The sequence below is a fragment of the Musa acuminata genome, chromosome BXJ1-5, assembly GCF_036884655.1.
Source record: "Musa acuminata AAA Group cultivar baxijiao chromosome BXJ1-5, Cavendish_Baxijiao_AAA, whole genome shotgun sequence".
NCBI lineage: Eukaryota > Viridiplantae > Streptophyta > Magnoliopsida > Zingiberales > Musaceae > Musa > Musa acuminata.
The window spans coordinates 44,047,110-44,072,956 of NC_088331.1; the positions used below are offsets into that span (position 1 = coordinate 44,047,110).

General features: G+C 36.2%; 3 protein-coding genes across 4 annotated transcripts; all 3 read left to right on the top strand.

The window, feature by feature from the left end:
* Window positions 1-2,010: 2,010 nt before the first annotated feature.
* Window positions 2,011-10,379, top strand: LOC103985464 (uncharacterized membrane protein At3g27390). Its single transcript, XM_009403165.3, has 9 exons — window positions 2,011-2,442; window positions 2,548-2,656; window positions 4,844-5,039; window positions 5,142-5,275; window positions 5,963-6,251; window positions 6,369-6,475; window positions 6,628-6,802; window positions 8,388-8,833; window positions 9,934-10,379. Exons 1-9 carry the CDS (start codon window positions 2,283-2,285, stop codon window positions 10,115-10,117), a joined length of 1,800 nt encoding a protein of 599 aa, XP_009401440.2. The 5' UTR covers window positions 2,011-2,282; the 3' UTR covers window positions 10,118-10,379.
* A 2,649-nt stretch (window positions 10,380-13,028) lies between these two features.
* On the top strand, window positions 13,029-21,661 carry LOC103985463 (probable protein phosphatase 2C 12). 2 transcript variants are annotated; one of them, XM_009403162.3, is made up of 9 exons: window positions 13,029-13,527; window positions 15,221-15,392; window positions 16,130-16,283; window positions 16,362-16,425; window positions 18,122-18,229; window positions 19,663-19,788; window positions 19,871-20,103; window positions 20,777-20,979; window positions 21,057-21,661. In XM_009403162.3, the coding sequence occupies exons 1-9, from the start codon at window positions 13,318-13,320 to the stop codon at window positions 21,089-21,091; spliced, it is 1,305 nt and encodes a 434-aa protein (XP_009401437.2). In that variant the 5' UTR covers window positions 13,029-13,317; the 3' UTR covers window positions 21,092-21,661. The 2 variants fall into 2 exon arrangements, with proteins under 2 accessions (XP_009401437.2, XP_009401438.2); XM_009403163.3 differs by lacking the exon at window positions 21,057-21,661 and having other exon boundaries at window positions 20,766-20,903.
* A 1,475-nt stretch (window positions 21,662-23,136) lies between these two features.
* LOC103985883 (BRI1 kinase inhibitor 1) lies at window positions 23,137-24,736 on the top strand. The gene is made up of 2 exons (XM_009403742.3): window positions 23,137-24,021; window positions 24,445-24,736. Exon 1 carries the CDS (start codon window positions 23,202-23,204, stop codon window positions 23,991-23,993), a length of 792 nt encoding a protein of 263 aa, XP_009402017.2. The 5' UTR covers window positions 23,137-23,201; the 3' UTR covers window positions 23,994-24,021; window positions 24,445-24,736.
* Window positions 24,737-25,847: the final 1,111 nt, after the last annotated feature.

Genomic DNA, 25,847 nt, shown 5'->3' on the forward strand with positions numbered 1-25,847 from the left:
GAGAGGTGTTGTAGAGGGAAACTTCAGTTCATAGCATGGAGAAGTATACAGCTTTGAGGGATTCTAATGGCGACATCTTATTTGCATGAGGAGGTTTGTCATCCACTTCTGCTGCAATCCACCTCTCGAAGGAGAGAGAACTTATGCAGCTTTGTCGGATTAGCCATTCACGTGCATATACGTATGTGTATGTATATGTTTCTGTGCAGGAATTCAACGTGTTTAACGTAGGTGTCATGGTGGATGTGGACTTGACTTCTTCTTCTTCTTCTGGTTCCGTGGATAAGAAGCAGCCGGACGCAATTAAAGAAAGCCGCCATTTTCTTCTGTGCAGCGGCCTCCACACCATGGCGTTGACTGGGGTTCATTCCGCCCATCAAAGTCAACCATGAAGCAAATGTCTATTTGCTGCGACCAACTCATCTACTATTCCCTCCTCTCTCTTCTTCTTCTTCTTCTTCTGCTGCTGCTGCTGTTGTTTCCTTCCTCTACTCTCTCTCTCTCTCTCTCTCCAGATAATAACTTTACCTTGAAGTCATCCATGAATACGGGTCATCCAGAAACAACCCATATCTTTCATCGATGTGAGATATACTGTAATAGAGTCATGGAGAGAGAGACAGGAGAAGGAGAGAGAAGAGAGAAGGTAGAATTGCTGAGTAATTAATTAATGATCATCCATCATGACCAATGATTGAGGCTGCTAAGCCACACAATCCAATTTCAACGTGTAAATAATACCTCGTGCACTCGATATATCGAGCCCCCCGAATTATCATAAGGTTGATAATTCAATAATATTATAATTCATCAATAATCTAATCTAAAATCTAAATTAACATTTAAGGATACTGAGAAACTAGGTCAAAATTCACATCCATAAAATCTGTATAATTTATAATCATATATCATGTCACTCGAATTTTTATGAAAATCTAAATCAATTAATAAAACATTAATCGTACTTATAAATCCACGAGCATAAGAATTTATATAATGAGAACTTTAACTTTTTTTTGATTTGTGCATGTCATTATTGCACAAAGCGTCAATGCTAATCTTTTACGTATCATTCCAATTTTATTGAATATCTTTAATATTAATAAGAGGACCAAAGCTTCTATATCTCGACTGTTATGATCGCACGCCTCTCAAAGAAGGTTCGACGGTCACGAGAGGAGGAAAATTTCTCCATTCTTATCTAATTCGGTAAGAAAAAAGAAACAGTAATAAAAAATTAGAAGCCTCAATTATGAATCAATGTCAACATCTACTTACATGAGGAATTGGTGGCGCCACCTGAGAGGAGGCATTTAGATCATTCCGTGAAGGATTGTGGTCAAAATTGACGAAAGCTAGTTTGAATTGGGTGTTGAAGGATTGAATCGACTATTTCTCATTTCCGGTCAACATCTGCAAGGAAAAAAAAATCTCACAAAATTCGAATTGAGTATTCGCCGTCGTCACCACATGTAATTGATTTTTTTTCTCCTTTTTCGAGCAGCATTATTTTTTTCTTGAATTTTATTATGTAGTGAAGATATTTATTGAAAATTGAAGCGTCTCCATCACTTATATACATTTGTTTATAGAATTTAAAAATGATGTAAATTAATTTATTAAGATAAAAAATTGGAGGATTTTGAGACTTTTTATGAATTTTTCTTATAAAAAATCCGCTAAACATTCCTTTTTAAGATTTATTTTTTATAATTTTTTATTCTTTTTCTGTTGAAATATATTTTTATATAATAAAAAATAATCTTTCAAGGAATAATAATAAATAAATATTTATGACATTTTTGATATTATAAGAAAATAGGAGAGAGAAAATACATATAATTTCATGTTTTCAACATACTAAAATATTACTAAATAAAAATATGAAGAAATGCTCCAACTAACCCTAATTTTTTTACTAATATTTTGAAACATAAAGGAATATAAAAAAAAAGACAAAATCCAAAACTTATATTCGTGTTAATTTGTTGTGCGGGCGACGCCGCCTCTTTGACCGCGCGCAACACGGAACGAGAACGCATCCCAAGACCTTCTCGATCGCTCTGTCCTCGTCGTGGCCAACTGCGCTGGATTCGATCAGCGACGCGCTCCGCAGTCGTCGTCGTCGTCCCGCTCACACCTGTCCTCCCCCTTACTTGAGTGACGTTTGCGCTCCCATTCCCTCGACGCAACCGCTTTGCTTCTCGCTCTTCGCTTTCTTCTCCTCTACTCTTTGTCTGCTACATCGCTTTTGAGCGTCCCGATCGGTCTATGTTCGTTCGATGGAGGTGCCGTCTCCCTCGCGTCCGTCGCAGCTGGAGTCGCTGGTGCTCTGGGTGCGGACCAACTACGCAGAGCCGTTGGATTCACTGAAGCAGTCGCTCCGGATCGCCTACGTCGTCTTCGCCTTCTGCTCCGCGCTCTTCCTCGGAGCCCTCAAAGGTCCCGTCTCGATGGATTTTCTTGGCTCCTCCTCCATCGAATCCTGCTAAAGTTTGCTCCTTTCTGAAAGCGGGTTGGATGTTTGGGTGTGATTGTTGGTTGCAGCTCTGGTGGTGGGTCCTGTGGCAGCGCTGCTGCTGATTCTTGGGAACGTTGGGGTGATACTTGGACTGTTTCCAGCTCATGTGGCCTGGACTGTCTACTCTATTGTCAAGTAAGTCATCATGACCTTCCTTTGATTTGAGCTTTCTTGTGCGAAAATTTTGATTTTGTTTGTTTTTGTGTTGGTAAGTTCCTGTTGTTTAATAGTGGCGTTCATCAAGATTGGATTATGATAACTTTTTTGCCCCTTGCTGCGTTTAAGCATGATTTCTAGCCGGGAATTCAGTGACATCCCAGCAATTGACGAGAAATGGAAGAGTTAGATTTAGAAGAGAAAAAAATGACGGTGCTTCTAATGTTACCAAGAGAGAAGTTTGAGGAATCTGTGCTCTACCGGATATTACTTCTTAGTTGAAGTAACAATAGTGATTTTGAGATGGAGATAACGTTTATTCTTTGTGTATACGATCTATTGATGAGAAATCATGAAGCTGAATCTCAAAACTAATGAAGTAAAACAAAATAAATGAAGTTGAACGTTGAACTGAAATGATAGTTTGCTTCCCAGATCTCTTTTTCCATGTGAATAACGAAACAAAAAAACTTTTTCCAAATGTTTTATTTCTGGAGATCGTCATTGTAATTGGATAATTGTCATTTTAAAGTCTAGCCCAGGTCTTTGACTTTGATATTTTCAGAATATTTGATTCTTTTGAATTCTTAAACACAATACGTAAACAATTTTCTTTGCCTATTTATATGTGATTGTATATCAGAATTTCGCACTTGCTTCTCCAAAAAGAAAAAGGAACTAATTGGTAATCAATGCATAGATACAGAAGCCATTTCTTTAGTTTTGGATTCTTGACCATAACAACAAACATGATTCTTCTGTCAATCCTCCAACAATCAGCTTTAGGCATTCAAACAGAAGTCTGGATTTCAGGCATATTATCATTTCTGCTGGTAAAAGTCAATAAAAGAAGCAGACATAAACCTCTTGTATACATTTTCAATCAGACACGGTCTTAATTTAGTTTTAGTCTATGTAGTCTGAAGATAACACTATTACAGGAAGCAATATTTTTATTTTTTATTTTTTTTGAAAATTTTCAAATGGAGCATTTCTTCCATGACTAAGGTGGCATTGTCCCACATGAACACTAAAAAATTCTGTTGAAACAACAAAATTAAGCAGGCAGAGTCCAAAGGCAGCTCACATCCTGAAAGATATTCATGTACTATGTTCTTTCTTGCTCTTGCTACATTTCATTGGATGATTCCATTATTAGAAAAGAAAGTTTGATGCATGATGTATTGTTAAATGGGACAAGATCACATGTACAGAACCTTTTGAAGGAGTTTGATATAAGAAGTTGCTCTACGTCGACATAGTACTGGTATTTTCTTGTGGATAGCTAATTATATCTCAATTCTCAATTGGTATATTGGTCGAACATGTCACCACCACTTTTCTCTATTCCTAGCCGCAAAGGTTATGGAATTCATGATTACATATACCATATTGTCCCTAAAATTTTAAACTATATTTTGTCAAAGTTTTTTAAATACAAGTTATCATTAGATCTTTTACAATGCAAGAAAATATTTATTTGGTTAAGTTCCAACTCTGTTCATCCTAACAAAAGTTTCAAATTTGAAGTTCAATTAAATTCTTGCTGTTACAAATCTCATCTCATACTAATACAAGCCTAATCTGCTACCTTTCATGTATAATTATAGAGACTCTTTCAGAAATTATACAACACATATCTTGTAAGTTGATTAACCTCTCATATCTCTAAGCATCATCAGTTCCATGAAAACAGGAGACAAAAGTTGGTATCAGAAGAGAATAATCATTGAATGGAAGTGCTTTCGATGGACATTTATATAGTTCTATTTAGTTTGAGAAGTTTATGACAATCCTAAAAAAATTAAGAAATTTAATTTGAATGGAGGAGAATGTCATTATAGCAATAAAATCCTTACATCTGAGTTTTACCTTACTGAAGTCCGAGGTCGACGGAGCAGCAAAGATTCTTAGACACAATTTGCAAATGATTAAGAGGCATTTGATTTTTTGATTCACACGAATGGAAGAGGAAACAAGAACACTGAGAACAAGAATAAAAGAAAAGGACAAGAAGAAAAAAAAAAATCCAAATTTGAAGAATGCAAATATGTGGATTTATAAATTAGAAATTTGTGTAAGCATACTGGTTACTGTCTTTGGAAAAATACACATGTCGCCAAGGGGGCTTCAGTTACTAACTGGCATCGTATTGGTCAATTGCAGGACGGATTCCATAAATGCAGCACTTAAACTTGCCTTTCTTTTTGCTCTTCCCATATTTGTTGGGCTGTGGTTGGCCCTTGGCATCTTTGGGAGTGTCCTGGTTGGACTTGGTTATGGGTTTGTTACACCCTGGGTGTCAACCTTTGAGGCCTTCCGAAAGGATGGTGAAACAAATAAATTTCTTCACTCCATTGTGGTAAAAAGACTACTTAAACTCAAATTTTGTGAACTATTCTCAATGTTATTATGGGCTCAAACTGCTTAGCAATAACTTGACTTAATATCTGACATTAAACAGGATGGAACATGGAGTACTATCAAAGGGAGTTGCACTGTGGTTAGAGACTTTGCAGATATCTGTTACCACTCATATCCACTTTACTTAAAGGAGTTAAGAGAAAGTTCACATGATCATCAGCCATATTCAATTAGGTATGTGTATTTATGTCCTTTGCTTTTTTGGGTATTAGTATAGATTGTCTCAAAAAGGTTATGTATGGTATTCCATATTTTGAATGTTCTGTAGAAAGAGTTTCTAAATTTCTTGATTATTTTTTCAATAATCATTTTTTAATATGTATATAAGAAGGAGAATATGCCATATTTTCTGAATTGCTAATTAATCATGTTAATTTTCCATATACATGACAAGGATTTTATTTCCTCCATAATTTCTTACTTGATTTGGTGCTGAAAGACAAGTCTCTTTATGATTTTTTCTCAGTGTCAAGGAAAGTCAGCGTTAGATATGGTAAAAACTTCTGAAAGTCTTTATTTGAATTTCAATAAATGTATAACCTTTGGTTATTTTATATGTTTAACCCTGAAGTGTCACAATAAAACAGTGATTTTACCTGTTTCACATTGAAATATCACGATAAAATGGTATCCACTTGGAATAGAAAATCTCGTGTTATGTGGATTGTCCATTTTACTTGATCCTTCTGTTTATTATATGGAGTGCACTATAATTATCATTTAACAACTGTTGATGGCAATTTAAGTGATTATTCAAGTTAGCAGTCCAATTTATAAGGATAAAATCTTACTAATAAATTCAATTTGATATTCTTTGGTTGATACAATTTATCGTTATTGATCTTCTCAAATTTTATGTAGGTTGATAGAGGTTCCTGCTTGTGTTGTTGTTGCGCTGATGGGCTTAATTGTTGATATCCCACTTTACACTGTCATTGCATTGATAAAAAGCCCCTATATGCTCTTTAAAGGCTGGCAGAGGCTTCTACAGGACCTGATAAGTCGAGAGGGACCATTTCTTGAGACAGCTTGTGTGCCTGTTGCTGGTCTCGCCATTCTGTTCTGGCCTCTAGTTGTTGTTGGGAGTGTCCTGTCGGCGATAGTCTCAAGTATCTTCATTGGATTGTACGGATCGGTGGTTGTGTATCAGGTCCTTTGTGTGGTTACTCTCTCTTGGTTTATTCTTTACGCTTATGAAATGTGCTGCAGCTGCAGCATTTGTTTATTTTGAAACCTAATCACATACGAATTCTATTTTTTAATACAGGAGAGATCTTTCAAACGAGGAGTTGCCTTTGTGGTTGCCATGGTTGCGGAGTTTGATGAATACACTAATGATTGGCTATATCTACGGGAGGGGTCCATTCTTCCAAAGTAATGGTGATTTCACTTTTGCTTTTCCTGTTTACTTTTAGTCATCTAAATAGCACATTTACTGTTGTTATTATCTAATGGCTCCTTTTTCTTAAAAAAAACATTATATGTATCATTTACTTCTTAATATAGCACTCTTGTTGCCCAGCCAGGCCTCGGTACCGAAAGAGGAAGATATCTCACTCAGCAGAATTTTCTGTTGGAGCCAGTTCTGTTAGAGGGGTTAAAGCTGGTTATGGTTCTTCAGGGGCTCCTGCAATGTTGGTCCCTAGCTTGGCTCCTTCAAGATCCGTTAGAGAGACAATACAAGAGGTGAAAATGGTGCAGGTAAATGCTCTACTTTCCATTTCTATGTTGAAAATTTTTTCATCATCAAACTTCAGTTCTTATTGTAATTAACTAATCTGATATCATTTCCTTGAGCATGACATTCTCATCATGATAAAAGAAAAGTTTGTCTCGACTGAATTAATTTGCACGAATGACCATACTCCATATCAGTTGGTATGAAGCAGTATTTATGGTTTGACCAAGCATTAATATTTAAAAATATATGTCAATAATAGTAAAGTACCATTTATTTTTAATTTTTATTATTAAATTTAATTGTATTGGGTGGTATACTGATACCATACTGATATGGTAGGTCACCAAAATCAATACTAGACCAAGATTTAAATTCTTGATTTAAAGATGCATTTAATTGTTAATGATGATAGTTTATTATTCAACTTGTGAATATTTGAGTAACTGAGGCTGGAAATAACAATCTGGTAAATATTCGACAATTGCTTGAGCACCAACATATACGCCATTCCTTGATTGTCTCTAAACTTGTGAGAACCCCAAAAAAAAAGTGTCTTACAAGTATTCAACACTGAAGCTAGTTGGTCTTTATTGATTTAAGCAATAAAAATCCTGTATTTCAAGGATTTTTGATAAAAATTAGTATTAATATGTTATTATTCAACTTTGTAGAGTAACTCCAAGGACTACAAAACTTGCAGGACTCTCAAATGCTAGTTGTTCCAGGCTTTCGTTTTTTCAGTTTTTGAGAAAAAAATGAGCATGCTATTGAGCTATTCTTACACTGCATCTTAAGCTGGGTCTCTAAAAATGATTTTTTTTCAGTTTCATGTCTGTGATGTAATTTCAAGCCTTGATTCTGAAAATCTTGATTCTAATCTCATCATTGACTTCTGTGCAAAAGAATTGTAGAGTGCAAGCATCATTTCTATGTGGCCACAGTCACTAATGCTCTGTTTTAGAAGCAGCAGGTTTTTGTTAAGCTGTCCACCATAGAGATGTTCTAATTTTTGCCGTAATGTTTTTAGTTAGGATCTCATGTACACTCACATTAATATATGAGAGCTACCTTTATACAAGTTCTTCACAGACCACTAGAGAAAATTTTCATCATCGATCATTAATCAATCCTTCCAATTATATTGGCTTAATTTAGAAACTTATTATTTGTAGAGCAGACCTTGTAGAATGTGGACATACCAAGTAGTTAAAGTAGTTTGCTATCCATGTGCAATCTGATGTTTACAAAAGTGCCTACTTTTATCATCCTTTTCATTCATATGCTTATGGACATGGTAATATCTTTCAGATTCTTATAAATGCACATTGACATTTAACACCCACTTGCTTGCCTTACTTTCCTTGTTAATCGACATAATTGGAAGTTGGCATTTTAGTTGCTTTGGTAATATGGTCCTGTTTTCCCTCCCCATTCCATGCTTCTGCATTTTACCATATAAATTTAGCATAATAGTTTAAGGAGTACCATATTTCACTCCAGGATCACATTCAGGTTTTCATTTATCCTGTGGTTCACCATTGATTTTCAAGTTAAGATCTTTTTTCCTTGACTTTCATAGAACTAAATGGAACGTTGATGCAACAGATATGGGGTGAGATTATGAAATCCTGTGAAATGAGGGGCAAGGAACTTGTGGATACAAATATAATCACAATGTTTCATCTGAGTGATTGGTTACAAACCAAAGGAGCCAACCAGGAAATAGTTGGTGTTGGTCTACCTTCGTATGCTTTTCTGCACACCCTTCTCGACTCTATCAAGTGTGGATCAGGTGGATTGTTATTGAGCAATGGTATTGAAGTTACTCACATGAACCGACCACAAGATAGATTGTTGGATTGGTTCTTCCATCCTGTGACAGTACTCATGGAGCAAATCAAGGTCATAAAGTTGAAAGAAGATGAAGTCAGGTTCTTGGAGAAACTAGTTCTTTTCGTGGGTGACAACTCAACAATGGGAGCCTTGGACAATGTCTTTATGGTTCCTCAAGATGTTATTAGGACTGCACAGATTCAGGCGATTAGCAGAAGGTAAGATATTTGCCGTTGTCAGAGTAAGTATATTGTCTGTGCATCATTATAGATATCGATATTCTGTTTCATGATATTGTTCTCACAAATTAAATAATATAATTTATAAAAGAAAACAGCTTTCTTATATCTGTAGAATTTATGACAGCTATCCATATGTGCATTAATTATGGTAAAGAAAGAAATTGTGTTCAATCTTTGTGCATAATTATGGTAAGGCATACAAAACAATGTAGTTGATGGTAAACTTTAATCTTGAGTGAGATGGGTGTAAAATATTTATCCCAAAGCTTAGAACAGTAGATATTCTTATCTTGTTTGTTATACCTGTGGACATGAAACAAATTGGTAATTGAAACATTTTCCCACTTGGAACACTAAGGTAACTACTGCATTTTCAGTTCATCCCCTACGGCTACATTTCCTTTTCTATGTTTCACCAGATAAAAGGAGCATAACCAAATATTTCAATAACCCTCTCTAATTGTTTAGAAATTTGAGCTTGCTTGGTGATCTTGCAGTAACTTGGTAGCACATGCATCAGTTTTCTTCCTTTAACCATCAAGTGAAAAGTTCTGCAATAAGTAAGTACAAATCAAGATGCTTCTAGATATATGGAAATGGTTAAATAGGAACTCAGTGGTGGGGATTGGTATAAAATAATATAATGTGGTTGATTCTTTTCCTTTGGACTTAGTAAAATAATGTTTGATGAAACCATCTTGATATTTTATGGTGATTGTCAATGCCTTATTAATGGGAGAAGGCTTGAATAATCCAATATAAAGAAATTGCTGTCTTTTTCTGTTCTTATCAACACCAGTGTCTACCTTTGATATTTACAACAATAAAAGGTTACTGACCCAACTTGATCTTGGATCCATATCAACCGATTGTTTAAGCTATACTATGTGTGATGTAACATAAATTATATTGCCATGTTTCTTTGTGAACCAGAAGTTTTTGTCTTCTCCATGCCTACTGTCATAGCTGTGCCAAAATTTCTGCTTATAGCTTAGCATGGTTTCTCTCTCCTGCACTTTCTCCTGCACTTCATAGATTAACTTGTTGTAACAAGGATTAAAGCATTCAACTGGCAGGTTGGTTGGCATGACGAGGAGCGTTTCAAAGTTTCCGACATACAGAAGGAGATACAGGCAAGTCGTAAAGGTTCTTATGTCTTATTTGATTGAGAGCGAAGGGTCTCTTGAGAGAGGAAGGTCTTGCCGAACGCATTCAACTAGATCGATTTCTTCTGCCGAGATTGTACCAGCTGAAGTCTAGTGATGCTTTTTCTAATTATTTTTTTTTTACCTTTCTTATTGTTGGTTTTATGTTGGGCAATGTCCATAGTATATTGAGTGCTTAGATCAGTGAGTGAATGTAGTTGATATCTACTACACAAACTTCAGCCTAAAGATTTGAAATGGATGTGCATGATAGGGTTTTTTATTGTGTCATGTCACTTGTAAATTCTGTACTTGGTAGACAGCAAAAATTCAGTGAAGATAGGAAGTCATGGTGAAGTTTGTCTTTTGTTATCAAATTGGTATTCATTTGATCTCATGGTTTATCTCTTACACAATCTGAGTGAAGCACCAGTGAAGAGCTGTGTTTGCCATGAAAATTAGCAATTATTTTTCCCAAGAAAACAAGAATCTATTAATGGAAGGAAAGGGAAAATGGATGGATGGGGGGATGATGATGTCCAGTAAACCCTTATCCTAAACCTTTTTCCCCATGTCAAAGAAGAGAGGCAAAGAGACACCAACACAGATTTATGAGCCATGGATGATGGACCCATCACTGTTGACAATAAATGGACCAACCATTTGGAGAACAAGATCATTAAGAGAACAAGCTGTTTCTGAAATAAATGCTCAAGTCCTATTAGAGAGAGATAAAGAGAGAGAAGAAGAAGAAGAAGAAGAAGAAGAAGAAGATTCAGTGTAGATCTCACAACATTGGAGATCAATGTTTAGTATGATGGAAAACAATTGCTTCAGTGTCATGTTTGATTCATAAAAGAACACAACATCTGAAAAGTAAGGAGATGTGTAGAGAGATTGGGTTAGGAGAAGAACTAAATATCCTTTAATGAGAACTTCTCTCTTCTCTCTATAATTGTAACTCTGTACATATATAAAATAAAACTTATGGACTCACCTACTCATACCAACTCAAAGTAAAACACTGCATTTAAAATGTTTTCGCGCACTACAAAAAATTTCTCGTTATAAACAACTCTAATAATATTACCATAAAAGTTTTAATTTATTTTTTAAAAAATATTCTAGTGATTAAGATGAGTCCATTAGATGACCTACAATGGTATCAAATACTTTTATTACCATCTCGTTATAAATAAACCTAATAATATTCTCGCATTTCATATTTTCGATCAATTGAGACTCGACGACACATGAATTATAGTATAGAATTAATTCAGAATTGATATATTCACCGATTGAACTTATCATGTTAGCATGATTGTTATAAGATAAAGCTCTTTATAAGATTTTTTTTGTTCTCGTGAATTTTATCGAACTCACCCGTAGTTCTTGTGGGAACATATTAAACAGAATATAAATTTTTTTAATTATGAAAAAAATTCTCCCTTGATTGAATCAGAATTTTCCTCTTTTAAATGTGAAAACACTCACAACAGTTTGATCACCAAAATAACCAACCATATTAGCATTCATTAAATCAAATTTGTAAGATAACAGGGAAATTACTAATGCAAAAGATCAAAATTGGCTTCCATTCGAATCAGGATTAGAAGACCACGACGTGGATCGAGTTTGAAATTGTCATCCCTAATCAAGAGAGAGAGAGAGAGAGAGAGAGGACAAAAACACTCCAAACGTGCATTTACCGACTTCTTCTCCGACTACCGAAATCGGCACTCGCCGATTCATAATTCCTCGGCCGCAATTTTGGGTGAAGCGACGGGTAATTGGAGCCGAGATCGACGCGTTTGCGTCGCCAAGTCAAAGCCTCGTGCCTCACGTCTTGTCCATAGTCGTGGCCCACAGCACTCACCCCCCAACCCCCTCCTCTCGAGTTCGGATCTCATCGTCCACGGGTCTCGGATCCGTACTCGATAGCAGACGTGTATTCCTTTATCGGGTTTGGATTCGAGTTCACCCGATAAATCCGACTATTTGGATTGCGTCCTCCATATAGGGATTGAGCTGTTACTACTACTACTACTACTACTACTATATATATATATATATATATATATATAATATCCTTTTAATATTAGTCAAAACAAAGTTAGGTTGATTACTAATAATCATGGTTATTTATTATTATTTTGAATTTTGAATTTTTACATAATAATCTTAAAATCATTACTATTATATCCAAGCTTTTAAAGATACCAGTATCAATTAAACTTTAAAAATCATAATAAATTAATCTCAGCTATCATTTAATGGTCATATAAGATCAACTACACATAGACAGAAGCAAGATTTTTGGTTTTTCTAAGAATATATTAGCTAAATTTAGATTTAAAGAAATAATAATAATAATCGTTGATTTTGAAGGAATATGAATAATATATATTTATGTGTGATTTTATCAAAAATTAATGCGCACCACATGAGAACAAACCCACGTCAGGCCACGCTGTCACCACCCCCGTCTCCGTTACGCTCTGATCCCTCTAACTAAAACCCCATCCGCGGGACATGTTACCCGACGAATCGCGGATAAGAAGAGGAAACCAAGTTTTACGTTTAGCCGCCCGCGCAATTCTAGATTTGCACAGACGCCCCTAACGGAGCAAGGTCTTGTGGCTCGAGATTTGTGCGATGTTGTGATCTCTCGCTGAATCTACGTTAATTTCGCTTTGAGGTTCGTGCATTTGTTTGATTGAATGCTTAGGGATAATATTGTGATTTCAAATATTTATAGGAATAAGTACGAAATTAGTGATTGGGAGAGGGAGGCTTATGCAAAACCTGCCAAAGAAAGACCAGTGACTTCCGACCCACACTGGATTACAAAGTTTCATACCTGAGTGATGATTGGCGTTCATGATGCCAAAGAGCGGGTCCCGCAATTTATCCGTCGACCGTGTAGCTAAGTAACAGGGAGGGTGCGGAAACGTGTAAGAATAGTGTGGTACGAGTTATGGGTTTGGCTAAAAAGGGAACAAGGACGACCTCGTCTTCCCCCCTCCCTCTCTCTCTCTCTCTCTCTCACGCGCCCAACACGTACAATTCTTGACGTTTCCCAGAAATCAAGGGAGGAAGAAAAGGCTCAACTTCAATTTCATCCTTCTGATTCTACTTTTCCTTCAATTTCTCCAACAGTTCTTCTTGATTTGCTTCCCCTCCCTTCCGTCTCTCGATGGAATCCGCGTGGTTGCTTCCTGTTGCCAGATTTGTTGGAATCAGGGAGCACAGGGGAATGTGATTCGGCTTGGCAGTAGCTAGCTGCGATTTGGAGCAGGAGGAATCGTGCTCGTGATGGCGGCCTCGGTGGCGCGAGAGCGGCCGATGGTGCCGCTGGCGGTGCTGCTGAGGCGGGAGATAACGAGCGAGAAGATGGAGAGGCCGGACGTGCTGCACGGGCAGGCCAGCCAGAGCAAGAAAGGCGAGGACTTTACCCTCCTCAAGACAGACTGTCGGCGCGTCCCAGGCGACCGCGACCCCGACGCAATATTCTCCGTCTTTGCGGTATAGTACCTTCCGTCCTTTCTCTCTTTCCAAGCCTCGAGTGTTGAACGATTGCAGTGGTTGGATGGGAATTATTTGTGTGCGCGTTTTCTTATAATTTCTCTTTGAAATTGTTACAAGAGTTTGTGGCTGTCAAACATGGAATTTCGTAGTGTCGGTGTTGTTTACATCGAGCGAAGATAATATTGTGTGTCCTTTTTGCTGCGATTGCGGGGAAGGTTAAGGTTTTGTTTTTAGTTGAAATGAGAACCTGTCCGTGCCTTGATTATGCAGCTTGACTTTTTATTCGGGTGCATTTCAATTATTTATGCTGTACCGTTTCTTCTCCTTTTTCTGATCGAAAAGCTGTTTACTTCTTGAGATAATTCGAGTTATTTCACTTCTTTTCTGATCTTTTCTTGATTGAAGATCTAAGTGTTTCTCTCTCCACCACCCAGGTGTATATACCTATTTAAAGATTTTTTTTGTTTCTTAAATTGAATATTCTCATGTTACATGCTAAACGGATAATAATACAAAAAAAGGAGAGGAAAAGACCAAAGAAGCCTTTACATTAGAAAAGTTGCAGCTAAAACAGATCTAGTGGGCTCTCTTTAAGCAGATACATGGTAATTATGTTTAATTTACTCTAGGAGCAATGATATTGCTGCTAATTGATGTTCTCATAATGAAAACTTAACCCCCAAGCAAAATTCTGCATGAACATCTTTGGTTAACATTCTACTAAATCTTTTAGTGTGGGAGGGAGTGTTGACACATATGTGGCAAAGTCGCATTGTGACAATCCACCAAATGATAACCCAAAATCAGCCAAAAGAACCCTAAACTACTGAAAGATTCACATGAAACACATCATTATTTATGAGCATAAAATTGATTTGGTGAAAAGAATGTATTTATGTTAGATGCAAAGAATAGACAGTTCACATAAGAAATAGAATATCAACTAGCTAACAAGATATATTAATTAATTGGCTAATTGTTTGTTAAGGCACATATAAGACTTGAATTTGTTGAATTTCTTGTAACAAGTTGTTGTGTGACTCAGGCTCAATTTTCTGCTTTACGGTCCTATGAAAAACTCATTGTCTTTCATGCATTGTTACATTCCAATTGATTCCGATGACTCTGATCAACTTTTTTCTAATGATTCTGATCAACATTTGTATTTATGTTAACAAATTTTCGATATAAGAATCATAATTCCATTTTACCTTTATCTATCTGTTTCTGAAATATGCATTTAGAAATACACACCAATATTATTGTGAGAGTTGTAAACAAGGAAATACTGAGAAGATGCCCACAGAAAGAAAGAAGGAAATCAGAATGTAACATGATGCACAGAGCCATGGCTCTAGATGGAACCATCTGAACGACCTGATACCAGATTTCCATCAGGTCTAAAGTTAGTAAATAACAAAGTTCCATAATACTACATTCTGTTTCTCTCGCATAGTAATATTTTTAATTTGAAAAGTATCCGCTAAGTCTATCATTAATATAGTCATAATTATCAATGTGCTAACAATGTAGTTCTGGGATTTCATCCAAATCATCATATCTGACACCAAATTAATGCAACATCTTTGTATTCTCTTTTTTTAATATAGTATATTTGCCAACTCCGGTATTTTTGTGATCTTCAAATGTATTAAATGCTGAAAAAAAACCTTTTATTTTCTTCTTGCAGCTATTTGATGGGCATAATGGTTCTGGGGCTGCTACTTACGCAAAGGAAAATCTCTTGGATAATGTTTTAAGTGCCATTCCTTCAGATCTCACTAGAGAAGAGTGGTTAGCAGCACTACCAAGAGCTTTAGTTGCAGGATTTGTAAAAACAGATAAGGAATTTCAAACTAAAGGTATGTTTGGACTGTTGAATTGCAACTTTTGCCCCCTTGGTTTTGAACGACCATTATTAGATTCCTCGCGTGCTCTGAATATTGCCTTTTCAATTAACCTCAAACCTGTAAAACTCCTTTTCCTCCCATCCCGGATTGAATTCTTTTACTGACTCTTGCTCTGATGCATCTGATTAAACCAAATAATGAACTTGTAACTGATGACAAGGTCCTTCACTTTTGAATATTTAGTTACAACTTTGCTGCTTATTTATCATGGTTGGTTCATCTTCAGTTTGATGTAATCTTCCAATCTATTTGAGAAAGCAGTTAGAATTAGAAGATTATTGTCTAGTATGTCGTTTTTCTAACAAAGGCTTGATTGTTGGAAGAGGTCTTATAATGGACGAATATTCTGAATTTTGTATTTGTAGTTCCATGAATATCCAAATGACTTTGAATTTTAAAGCAGGCAAAATTTCTTGATATTTGGTTCACTAAATTTCTTGCATACAAATGCTGTGTTCATATCACATTAAGAAGTCTGTGATACTTGGTGCATGTCTGAATTTAAACTTTAGTTCATGGTCTTCACATAATTTTTGCTACTTGTATTTGTAGCTTGAATAGATCTTTCCTGTAGAATTTAGCTATCCTCTATATTTCAAATTGCATATTAGCACTTTCTGCCTTCTTTATATCAAGTCTATTGTCTTGAATATGAGATTCATCTAATTTTTGTTCTGGTTGCTTTTCAGCGCATTCTTCAGGAACCACTGTCACATTTGTCATTATAGATGGATGGGTAGTTACTGTAGCATCAGTTGGTGATTCAAGATGCATTCTAGAATCTGCTGAAGGTTCTGTTTATTATCTATCAGCAGATCATCGGCTGGATAGTGATGAAGAGGAGTACGTTTGTATTTTCAGTGGCCCTGTTGCTAATGTTTTTGTGTAGTATCTGCTGCTTTATGGTTCGTTCTTCAACAGGGTTGAGCGCATAACTGTGAGTGGAGGTGAGGTTGGGAGATTAAATATCGTTGGAGGCACAGAGGTTTGTATACTTCGAACCATCTTAGGAAGAGAATTTTTTCTCTTTTATTTTCAGTTTTCAAACTTACATCAGTTATTTTTCTATTTTCTATTTTTCAGTTAAACATTAACTTAACCCTACTCCAGCAGTGTATACCAAAATTTAACTTTCAAATCAAGGATTACTTCACTGGCAGACACCCTGTATGGTCCCTAGTTAGACCTGCAATGTACTCTGGCACGATCTGCATACCAGCTGGTACCAACCACTCCAATGCCAAGAAAAAAGAAAAATAAAAAATAAAGGTGAAAAGGAAAAAACGAAGAGGACTGAGACTTTTCTGGCTGCTTGTGGTTTGCCTTTAAAAGTTTTGAGAGTTCAGAATCGGGCTTTAATTTTTGTAGAAGAACCACATGGACTTGCTTTCAATTGAAAGCTGTCTGGATTCAATGGTCAGGTTTTGACCAAAACTGGTCAAAACAACTCTTTATCTTTTCTCACTCAATGCAGACTCTAGTGCTTTGGAACTTGTTCACAAGATAATGGTGGAGTCTGTCATATAGGACAAACAACAAACTGTAATGTCCCAACTATATATCCGTGCCATATATTCTTCCAAAATATTGTTGTCCTACAGGAAATGTTGTATTGCTTGTTAGGCTCTGGATTTAACATTCCATGAGAATCGATAGTTCAAGTGTGTATTGTTCCTCAAAAGTAACAGTTATACTTAACTCTCAAGAAACAATTGAACTTAACTTCTCTTGTCATATTAAAGCAGGCAACAATAAGAGAGCAGTTTAACACTTTAACTATCCTCTTTGGTAAATGAATTATAATATTTTTGTTGATGAACTTTTACTTGCATTATTAAATCCTTGTACATAGTCCTATACTAGATAGACCTCCATGATTTACATCATATGTTGATAATATTATTTTGATTTATGAGATTTTAAGAAACTAAAAGTTTTAAATTAAGTTAAACTAAAATCGAATAATTAGTTAGAATGGAAAGACACTAAGGACTTATATGTAGAGTTATCTTGGATCTATTATTTAACAGAAGAGATTGATAAAAGATATTATTCATAAAGTAAAAAATTAGTGGGTTGAAGTAGAAAGGAGCATAAGGAATTTTGTGTGATCATCAAACATCTTTTAAATTAAAAAAAAAAATTACAAGATAGTTGGTAGGATAATCATATCTCTATGGATTTTAATGATGGATGGTTAAGAATTAGCATGTACAGAAAATTTATATCGGCAAGATGAAAATGTCAAAATAGATGGCTCAAATTATTAGAAAAGATAAAAAAATCATTTTTAGACAATTAAGTGTAGCTCCGATGGAGCATAAAATGAGTAAAAAATCATCTAAGATGATACACAAATGTTCCAATGATATCTATAGATATTGTGGTTAAATGAGGTGAAATAATTAATACTAATAGTGGAATGAGAGGTTGGGAGAGACACCTAAGCAAACTTTATTAGAAACTATAGTTAGCTAAGAATATTATCTTCTGCAAAATTCAATGGTGAAAAAAACAGATTTACGTAGTTGATTACATATAGTTGCGACATGGTTTGTTGTATATGTTGTATAATATGATAGTCATATTTTCTTTCTGACTTTTGTCTTATGATTCTTTGGAAATTTTGTTTTTATTGTTACCAATTTGTAGTTTTATATATTTTGCCTTTGCATTCTCAGATTGGCCCTCTCAGGTGTTGGCCAGGTGGCTTATGCTTATCAAGATCAATAGGTGATATGGATGTCGGTGAATTTATTGTTCCTGTACCACATGTTAAGCAAGTGAAGGTTTGTTGATGATTAATGTATACAATCTGCACGCTAGTATGATTTTCCTAGGAAGTTAGTTAAACAATTTTTTTCATCCTTTTTCCCATTGTTGCTAATAAGTGCACAATTTTTTTTCTTAATGTTTATTTCTTGTTTATTCTATAAAATTTGTTTCTGAATGATATTCATTTCCCAGATCTATGCTTGTATGCCATCCTATGTACGTGTAATATATTTATTGTGAATCTTTCAAATTAGTTTTGGAGGAGGTAGAAAATGTAAATAGCAATTAGGTGGGTTGCTTTTCTTATGTTATGAATCAAGGAGTACAATCATTAAACTAATGTTATACTCTTGCCAAGGCTTTTGGAATTATCACAAACCCGGCTCATTGCTCAACACTAGGGAAGTTTGGGTAGGAATGATAGATCAGTATGTCACATACCCAACTGTCTTTCACCACAAAAAGTATGTAGTTTTTTTATGTGTACCAGTTGCAATCAATCCATACCACTGCTACAAATTACAGTTTAAGAAACCACCTGGACTGGCACGAGTTGGGCAGTAAATACCAGTCCAACAAAGAACTGGTTGGTTAAGGCCAGTTAAAGTTTTTGAGCAAAAACCCTTTATGAACCCCCCCCATCCCTCCTCTCTCTCACTCAATCACTGCCAAACCCTCAGCCCTGCGTCCTAAGCCATCCGCGGCTCTTCACCCACTGCTTGGTACTCTCATCCTCCTCCGTTGCCTCTTCTTCCTCCTGCTTCTCCTCCTCCTCCTCTTTAACTTCTTCTTGTTTCCTTCTCCTCTCCCCTTCTTGGCACTGCAGAATGTACCAGCATACTGTGTATTGGTACGCTGGACTTATACCAGTTTAGTCGGGGACTGGTACCCGTCACTTCGAACTGTGGTACATACTAGTTTATTCTGAACAGGTATTTTAAACCTTGATTATCAAATTTGTTGGTTCACACTTTGACAACATCAGGATAATTTGGAGGCAGGGAACATAAGTTTTCTGGGTGTGTGACCTATCCAAAGATGGAATCTATGTGTAATGTGTGGCTACTTCAGAGCCTCACTTTTCATTACTTCAGTGTTCTCTCAACATTTTAATTGAAAGGATCAATCCTTGAAGTTTCTGCTTGTTGAATCTACAATGCCAGCATGTCATTTCTGTGCTAATGTATGTCGAGGTATGCCAAATTTGACAATGGAGTATGAAATGCTTGAACCTGGTTTACACCATTTTGTGTCAAGTAGATTTCAGTTTATTTTTTGGTAATTTGTGCCTGATAATGACATTTAAATCCCTCTACTTCTTGCTCTCATGTTTATTTTAAGTTTGGAAAGGACAAATGCTTTTCAACTTGTTAGTTGTGAATATTGTTTTTAATTATCACTTTTGAAAAACTCCATTATAAACAATTGGTTTGCACAATGGCTGCAGCTTTCCAATGCTGGAGGTCGACTTATTATCTCAAGTGATGGCGTCTGGGATGCCTTGGCTTCCGAAGTGGCTCTGAATTGCTCACGTGGCCTGCCAGCATATGTCGCAGCCCATCAGATTGTTAAAGTACTTAATTGTTTGCTTAAAATTTGAGTTCCAGCCACAACGTTAGTTTCTTTAAATCATATTGTATGATTTCATTTTGCAGGAAGCTGTGCAAGTGAAAGGACTTAGAGATGATACTACTTGCATTGTGATTGATATATTACCACCAGAAAAGATTACTCCTGCACCACCACCCAAGAAAGCAGGAATTGGTGTATTTAAAAATATGTTTCGCCGAAAGTCTTCTGAGTCATCATCTCATTCAGATAGGGATTTTATTGAGCCAGATGTCGTGGAGGAAATATTTGAGGAAGGATCTGCATTGTTGGGCCAAAGGTCAAAGTCTTGGTCAAATCTTTACTTGATTTATTGATCTCGATCTATTGTGAATTATGATGCTTGTATTTTGATAGTGTACAAAATCAAATTTGCTTTCCATTTTTTTTTCAGAAGTTTAAGCACCAAGAACTCCTTACTAGATCTTTACCTCTGGTAGCCAGATTTTGGTGTTCATGTTTAAAAATTAAGTTTACGGCAGGAGTATGTGTAGTGATATCTAGAAGGACTTTGACCTGTAGATGTTCCTATCGTAGTAGCAGACTGAACTTGGACAACCATTAAGTGAATGGTTTAGGTTATTCTGAATTATGGAAGAGTAGAGGTGAAGTTCGAAAATTTTGAGACTGAATGTATGTCTGTCGCATACAGTTAGTTGTTCATCGGACCAGTTAAAATTTCTGTCTAGTTGTCATTTTATGATATGGACAAACCCTGATCTTGTTATATGTTTCTATTTTGCAAAGGTGCGTGGAATGTTTTAGCTATACAAAAGACATGTAAAAACGGATCCAACTATAAATATTTATCTTTTTGATCAACTAGTATTATCGTTGCTCATTGAACCCTAGCAATAGCTCAAATAAACAGTTATATTAGCCGTAATGAATCATTACTTGAGATTTTAATATATCTTGTGACACATGATCAATGGACCACAGATGAATTGCAGGTTAAACACAGCCTATCCGATTCGCAGCCTGTTCAAGCTTTTCATATGTGCAATTTGCCAGATTGAGTTGAAACCTGATGAGGGCATTTCTATTCATGGAATCCCATCTGTACCTAGAAAACAACACCCGTGGGATGGTCCATTTCTTTGCATAAGTTGTCAAGAGAAGAGGGAAGCTATGGAAGGCAAAAGACCTTCAAGAGGTAAAACGAATCGGTAAAGTGGTAGCTTTCAAGTTCTCATTGTGCTAACATCAACATTTTTTTTATCATCTCTCCAGGTTCTTCATTTAGAAAGAGTTTTGGAAGTGAGTAGGCTTCCCATTTGTTAGTGTCAATGGTATTGAACTGTTGCATGGCTAAAAAATTAGTGCATGCTCAGAGACATATGAAGCTACTTTCAGGACAATTTTCCTTTCTCCTTTTGAGCAGAATGGCTATCAAGTGAATCGCAGCTACAGGGGCTTTCATTTGAATGTTTATATTAACATTCTTTCCTTGATGAAAGGTTGACATAAGCTCTCCATTAATTTTAAAGCTGCATTTGGTTGGGTGATTTATACGCCGGTCTTTGAAGATGGGAGGCACTTACGCACTCAGCATTTCATCGCCTGGCTTAGGAAGAGCCTGAGAATTTTTCTTCTAGATTTGTACATCAGTCATGAGAGAGGTAACATTGGAAGTATCCAAAGCAATCTTTTAGGATAAAATTAGAGTAAATTACTCCTAGTTTTCTCAACTTTACACCGGGCAAGATCTAGAGCTTACCTGTTAGTTGATTGATGTCATAGATGAACTTGTGTTGCCTACCATTAGATATTACAAGATCTCTGGGGATTCTTTTTCTCGACCGAAATTAACAAATTGATTCGTTGGATTTTTTTTTCCCCATGTTTCATACTTATTGCGCATCATATGCTCATTGTGTTTGATCTTGTTATGTGAAGAATTGGGTCACATCATTAGTTTGACTTGGGCATTGACAGGGCTGCCCCATGGACTGCTTGAGATTGGTTAGAAGATATGAAATTAATTGTTGATTTCCCAGATTGACAGTCCCTCATGGTTTTATGGTAACCTTTTTTGTGATGTAATTATTTTCTTCTGTTGTTCAATAATTTCTCCAATACATCGACATTTTAATTTTAATTTTCAGTTACTCTGAAATCTGAGCAATTGAGCTTATTTTTGTTTCTTAATTGAATAAACTGCTTGTTAGATGAGTTTTATGTTACGATCGACGCTAGGGTGCTAAAATATCATGTGCTTATTTGGCATCATATGCTTTATGGCAATTGATGAGTTTTATGCTAATGGAGGTTGCTTTGACAAAAACAAAAAAACAAAAACAAAAAATTTCAGTGATCTTATTGGCGTATATAAAAATAAACCTACGGGATGACATATATAAAGCACACCAAATTATAATCCCCTAATATCGAATTGTTCTATAAATAAATCTATATCATGCTCTCAACAATAGACGACCAAGTGAGTCACCATTCAAAGTAAAAATATATAGAGAAATTATCTAATCGTCACATCTAACGGTTTACTAATCCCCAAAAGGATAAAAAAATAAAATCATTTTATATTGATCATATCTAAAATAATATATTAAAATATTTTAATTAATCTTTTAAATATCATTAATGTCAAGTAGTATCCATTAGCTCTCAATTGACTTAAACCCTTATTTAATCGATTCAATTAAATTTAATTTAAGTGGAACCTAATTAAAGTAATCTCTAATCCTTATTTAATCAATTTAAAAAAAATATATAATTTAGATTAGATTAGATTTAATTTAATTTAAATAGATTCAAATAAGTCATATTAATTTGAAATAAATCACCTTGATCTAAATTGATCAAATTTGATTTACCTCAATGGGTATAGATCAAACAAAACAAAGGTACTAGGCTAAACTGCATCATGCATCCTACTAGGTTAGATTAGCCCATAACTTTAATCAATAAATGGCAATACAAGAATCCAATTTAGATTGCCAATCTTTCCTTCCACTCCACAAGGAAGTCAATAAACAATGACACTATTTCTTGTGTGCATTCTTCACGTGAGAGAAAGAAAAAGGACTAGTAGTAATTGGATTCCAGTATCTGACATGAATGCCTATTTGTCCTACATAACATTTTCTTGGACAGATAGTGAATCTTTACCTATCATTCAACATGTGAACACAGTTAATATTGAATTCAATTGTCACCAACCATGTTTTTGGTCTCTCATGTCAACACCAAAAATTGGTGCCTTGCTAATAGTCTTTGGCACCATATATAACACTCATACAAGCACTGTTTCTTACTGATTTGACTCAACTTGTTACAGTTGACCACCTCTCTCTCTCTCTCTCTCTTTATCATGGCAGAAGACGAAACAAAGGACAGCTCAAGGCCCTCAGACCCATGGACACACAAGAACCACAAAGGTTGAGAGAGAAGGAAGAAGAAGACAAGGCTCCTCCTCCTCCATCTTCATCGGTTTCCCTTTCTGATGAGTTCTCATTCGCAACCTCACTCCACCCTCCTCTCAACACAGCACCGAACACCCTTAAGAGCGACAGAAGCACGCTAACTGTGGCACTCGACATGGCTACGGCCGACGACCTCTTCTTTCATGGGCACCTCCTTCCCCTCCACCTAGTGGCTCCCCGCCCCTCCGACTTCTCAGCCGAGAGCTTCACCCTTCCCAAACGAAATTACCAGCGAGATGATACCCACAAGAATTCCGGCGAGAACAAGGAGAGGGTTAAGGCGTCGTCGATGACCTTGTCTTCCTTCTTTGGTCTCGGGAAGCCACGCAAAGGAGGCGACGATAGAGAAAGGGAGGAAGACACGAGGAGAAGGAGAAAGCGAGGATTCGACATGAGCCGGTTGCTGAAGAAGTACACGAGAGTGATGGAGCACCTCTTCTTCTCCAAGGGGGAGAAGAAGAAGCGCGACCAGCGTCGGAGTCTGTGCACCTTCTCCGGTCACTCGAACCACAGGGAGAGAGAGTGGTGGAGGAAGAAGGGACAGCTGTCGGCGCCGGCCTCCACGATGGCGTCTCCCAGGAACAGCGGCCTCCTCTCGGCTTCAGCGATGGCCTTCTCTTCCCCAAACGACAGTAGCATGGAGGAGCTTCAGAGTGCAATCCAGGCAGCCATTGCGCACTGCAAGAAGTCTGTGGCAATGGAGGAGGAGAGATGCAAATCCTGATACGATAAGAAACACCATCATATATCATGTAAGTGTGATAGAATGGAGAATAAGATTCCAATTTAAATTGCTGTTTCTTTTTCTTCAACATCTATGTTGGCAAAGATTCATTTTACTTCTTCTATGGTTCCTTGAAGGAAGATTATAGACTAAAATATATATATATTTTTGCGCCTAAAATATTGATGATTCGAAATCTCATCCGATATATTTTATAGAATATTAATCGGACGATAATATATATAACTCGTGTTATAAATTTAGTGAAGTATTAATGTACCTAACTCACTTATCTTAGATTAAGAGTTCAAAACTCTATCCTACAAATTATTTAAAGAAATATTCTAACAAATAAAAAAAGAATTTTTTTTAGTGTTTATTCTTATTTTTAAACCATGTATAATTATTCTTCTTGAGATTTCACACATGAAACTGATTTCATTATTTTCAGGATAGGACAAAGAAGATATCTTGACATGATTAAGGTAGGACCCAAGTGGTACAAAGATATAGACAAGATCCAGCCAATATCCAACACACCATGGACCCAAACCTTTTCCTAGAAAAGTTTCAAATGCCTTGAATCAAGATGTGCTTTGGAAGAAGTAAAACATTATGACTCCTCCTTCACTGACATTTGATCCAATCATCATTTGCAAAATTAAGCTTCATCAATTGGATCTATCATCCATAAAATTTCATACCTACCTTCAACTGTTTTCCTTGAACCACCACCAACAATGCATGGATTCTATGAACTCTACCTTCTGTGGTGAGAGTAATTTGAATGGTGTACTTCTTCAGGCTTTTCTCTGCTTGAAATTTGGTACATAGATATTATGTTGAGTTAATAATTATCCTCTCTCTCTCTCTCTCTCTCTGTATTGGTTCCAAATGTTCACCTTATTATCAACAGTTAAGATCTCTAGAAGTTAGCCTAATGGACAATTCTATTAACTGTCTATGTTTGATCTACTTGTTCCTTGGTGATGATGCCAAGGTATCAAGAATAGGAGAGGAAGATTTGAATGTTACTTGGTCTAATCTTTTACTACAAATGCTATGAATGCTATGGATAGTGTTCTATAAAACTTTCTTAGCTTAATATATTGGTCGAAAACAATCTCTTGATGCATAATAATAAGATGATATACATTGAACATCTCCATATTGAATTGAGAGGTGTAGTAAACTTTTCCAGGCCCTGAAATGGTTTAGGAATCAACTCTTGCAAGCTCTCAGCAGGACCCAATTATGCATCTCCATTATTGGATTGAAATAACTGGCACCTATCACACTCATGAACAGGAACATTCACAGATCATTTGGATGTGCTACATCTTAGTTACATGGACAAAAGGTTGGTGGAAAGCACTTACAATTCTTACCTCAGAAGGCAAACTATGGACTTCGAGACTGATTCGATGCTTTCTTGCAAGTAGAGAAACCCTAGTTTGCATGCAGACTCGGTTGATTACCAGTCCACATGGGAGGTTGATCTACTGTGCATTCTTGTTGATGCCAGTCTGGGAGTAGATGAGATGTTCATCTTCTCTGATAGCACCAACAACATGATCTCGGCAAGATCTACACTGTAAACAAGTCCACATATTGCACCACACACAGCATGAGTATGAACAGTACATCAAAGCACACATGAAGATTACGGTCGCTTCAAACAATCAATTCATGGTAGACTTGCCATTGCTAATACGCCACTATCTTCAAGCCCAGACTCTTCCGAGCAAACTCTGCATCCCGTGCTGCTCTTGATGTACTTAGTCGAAGTAGCTTCGACTTGCAGCAGCTGGATTTATAGGGAAAATATATATAGATCATGTTTCCGGTGGATCG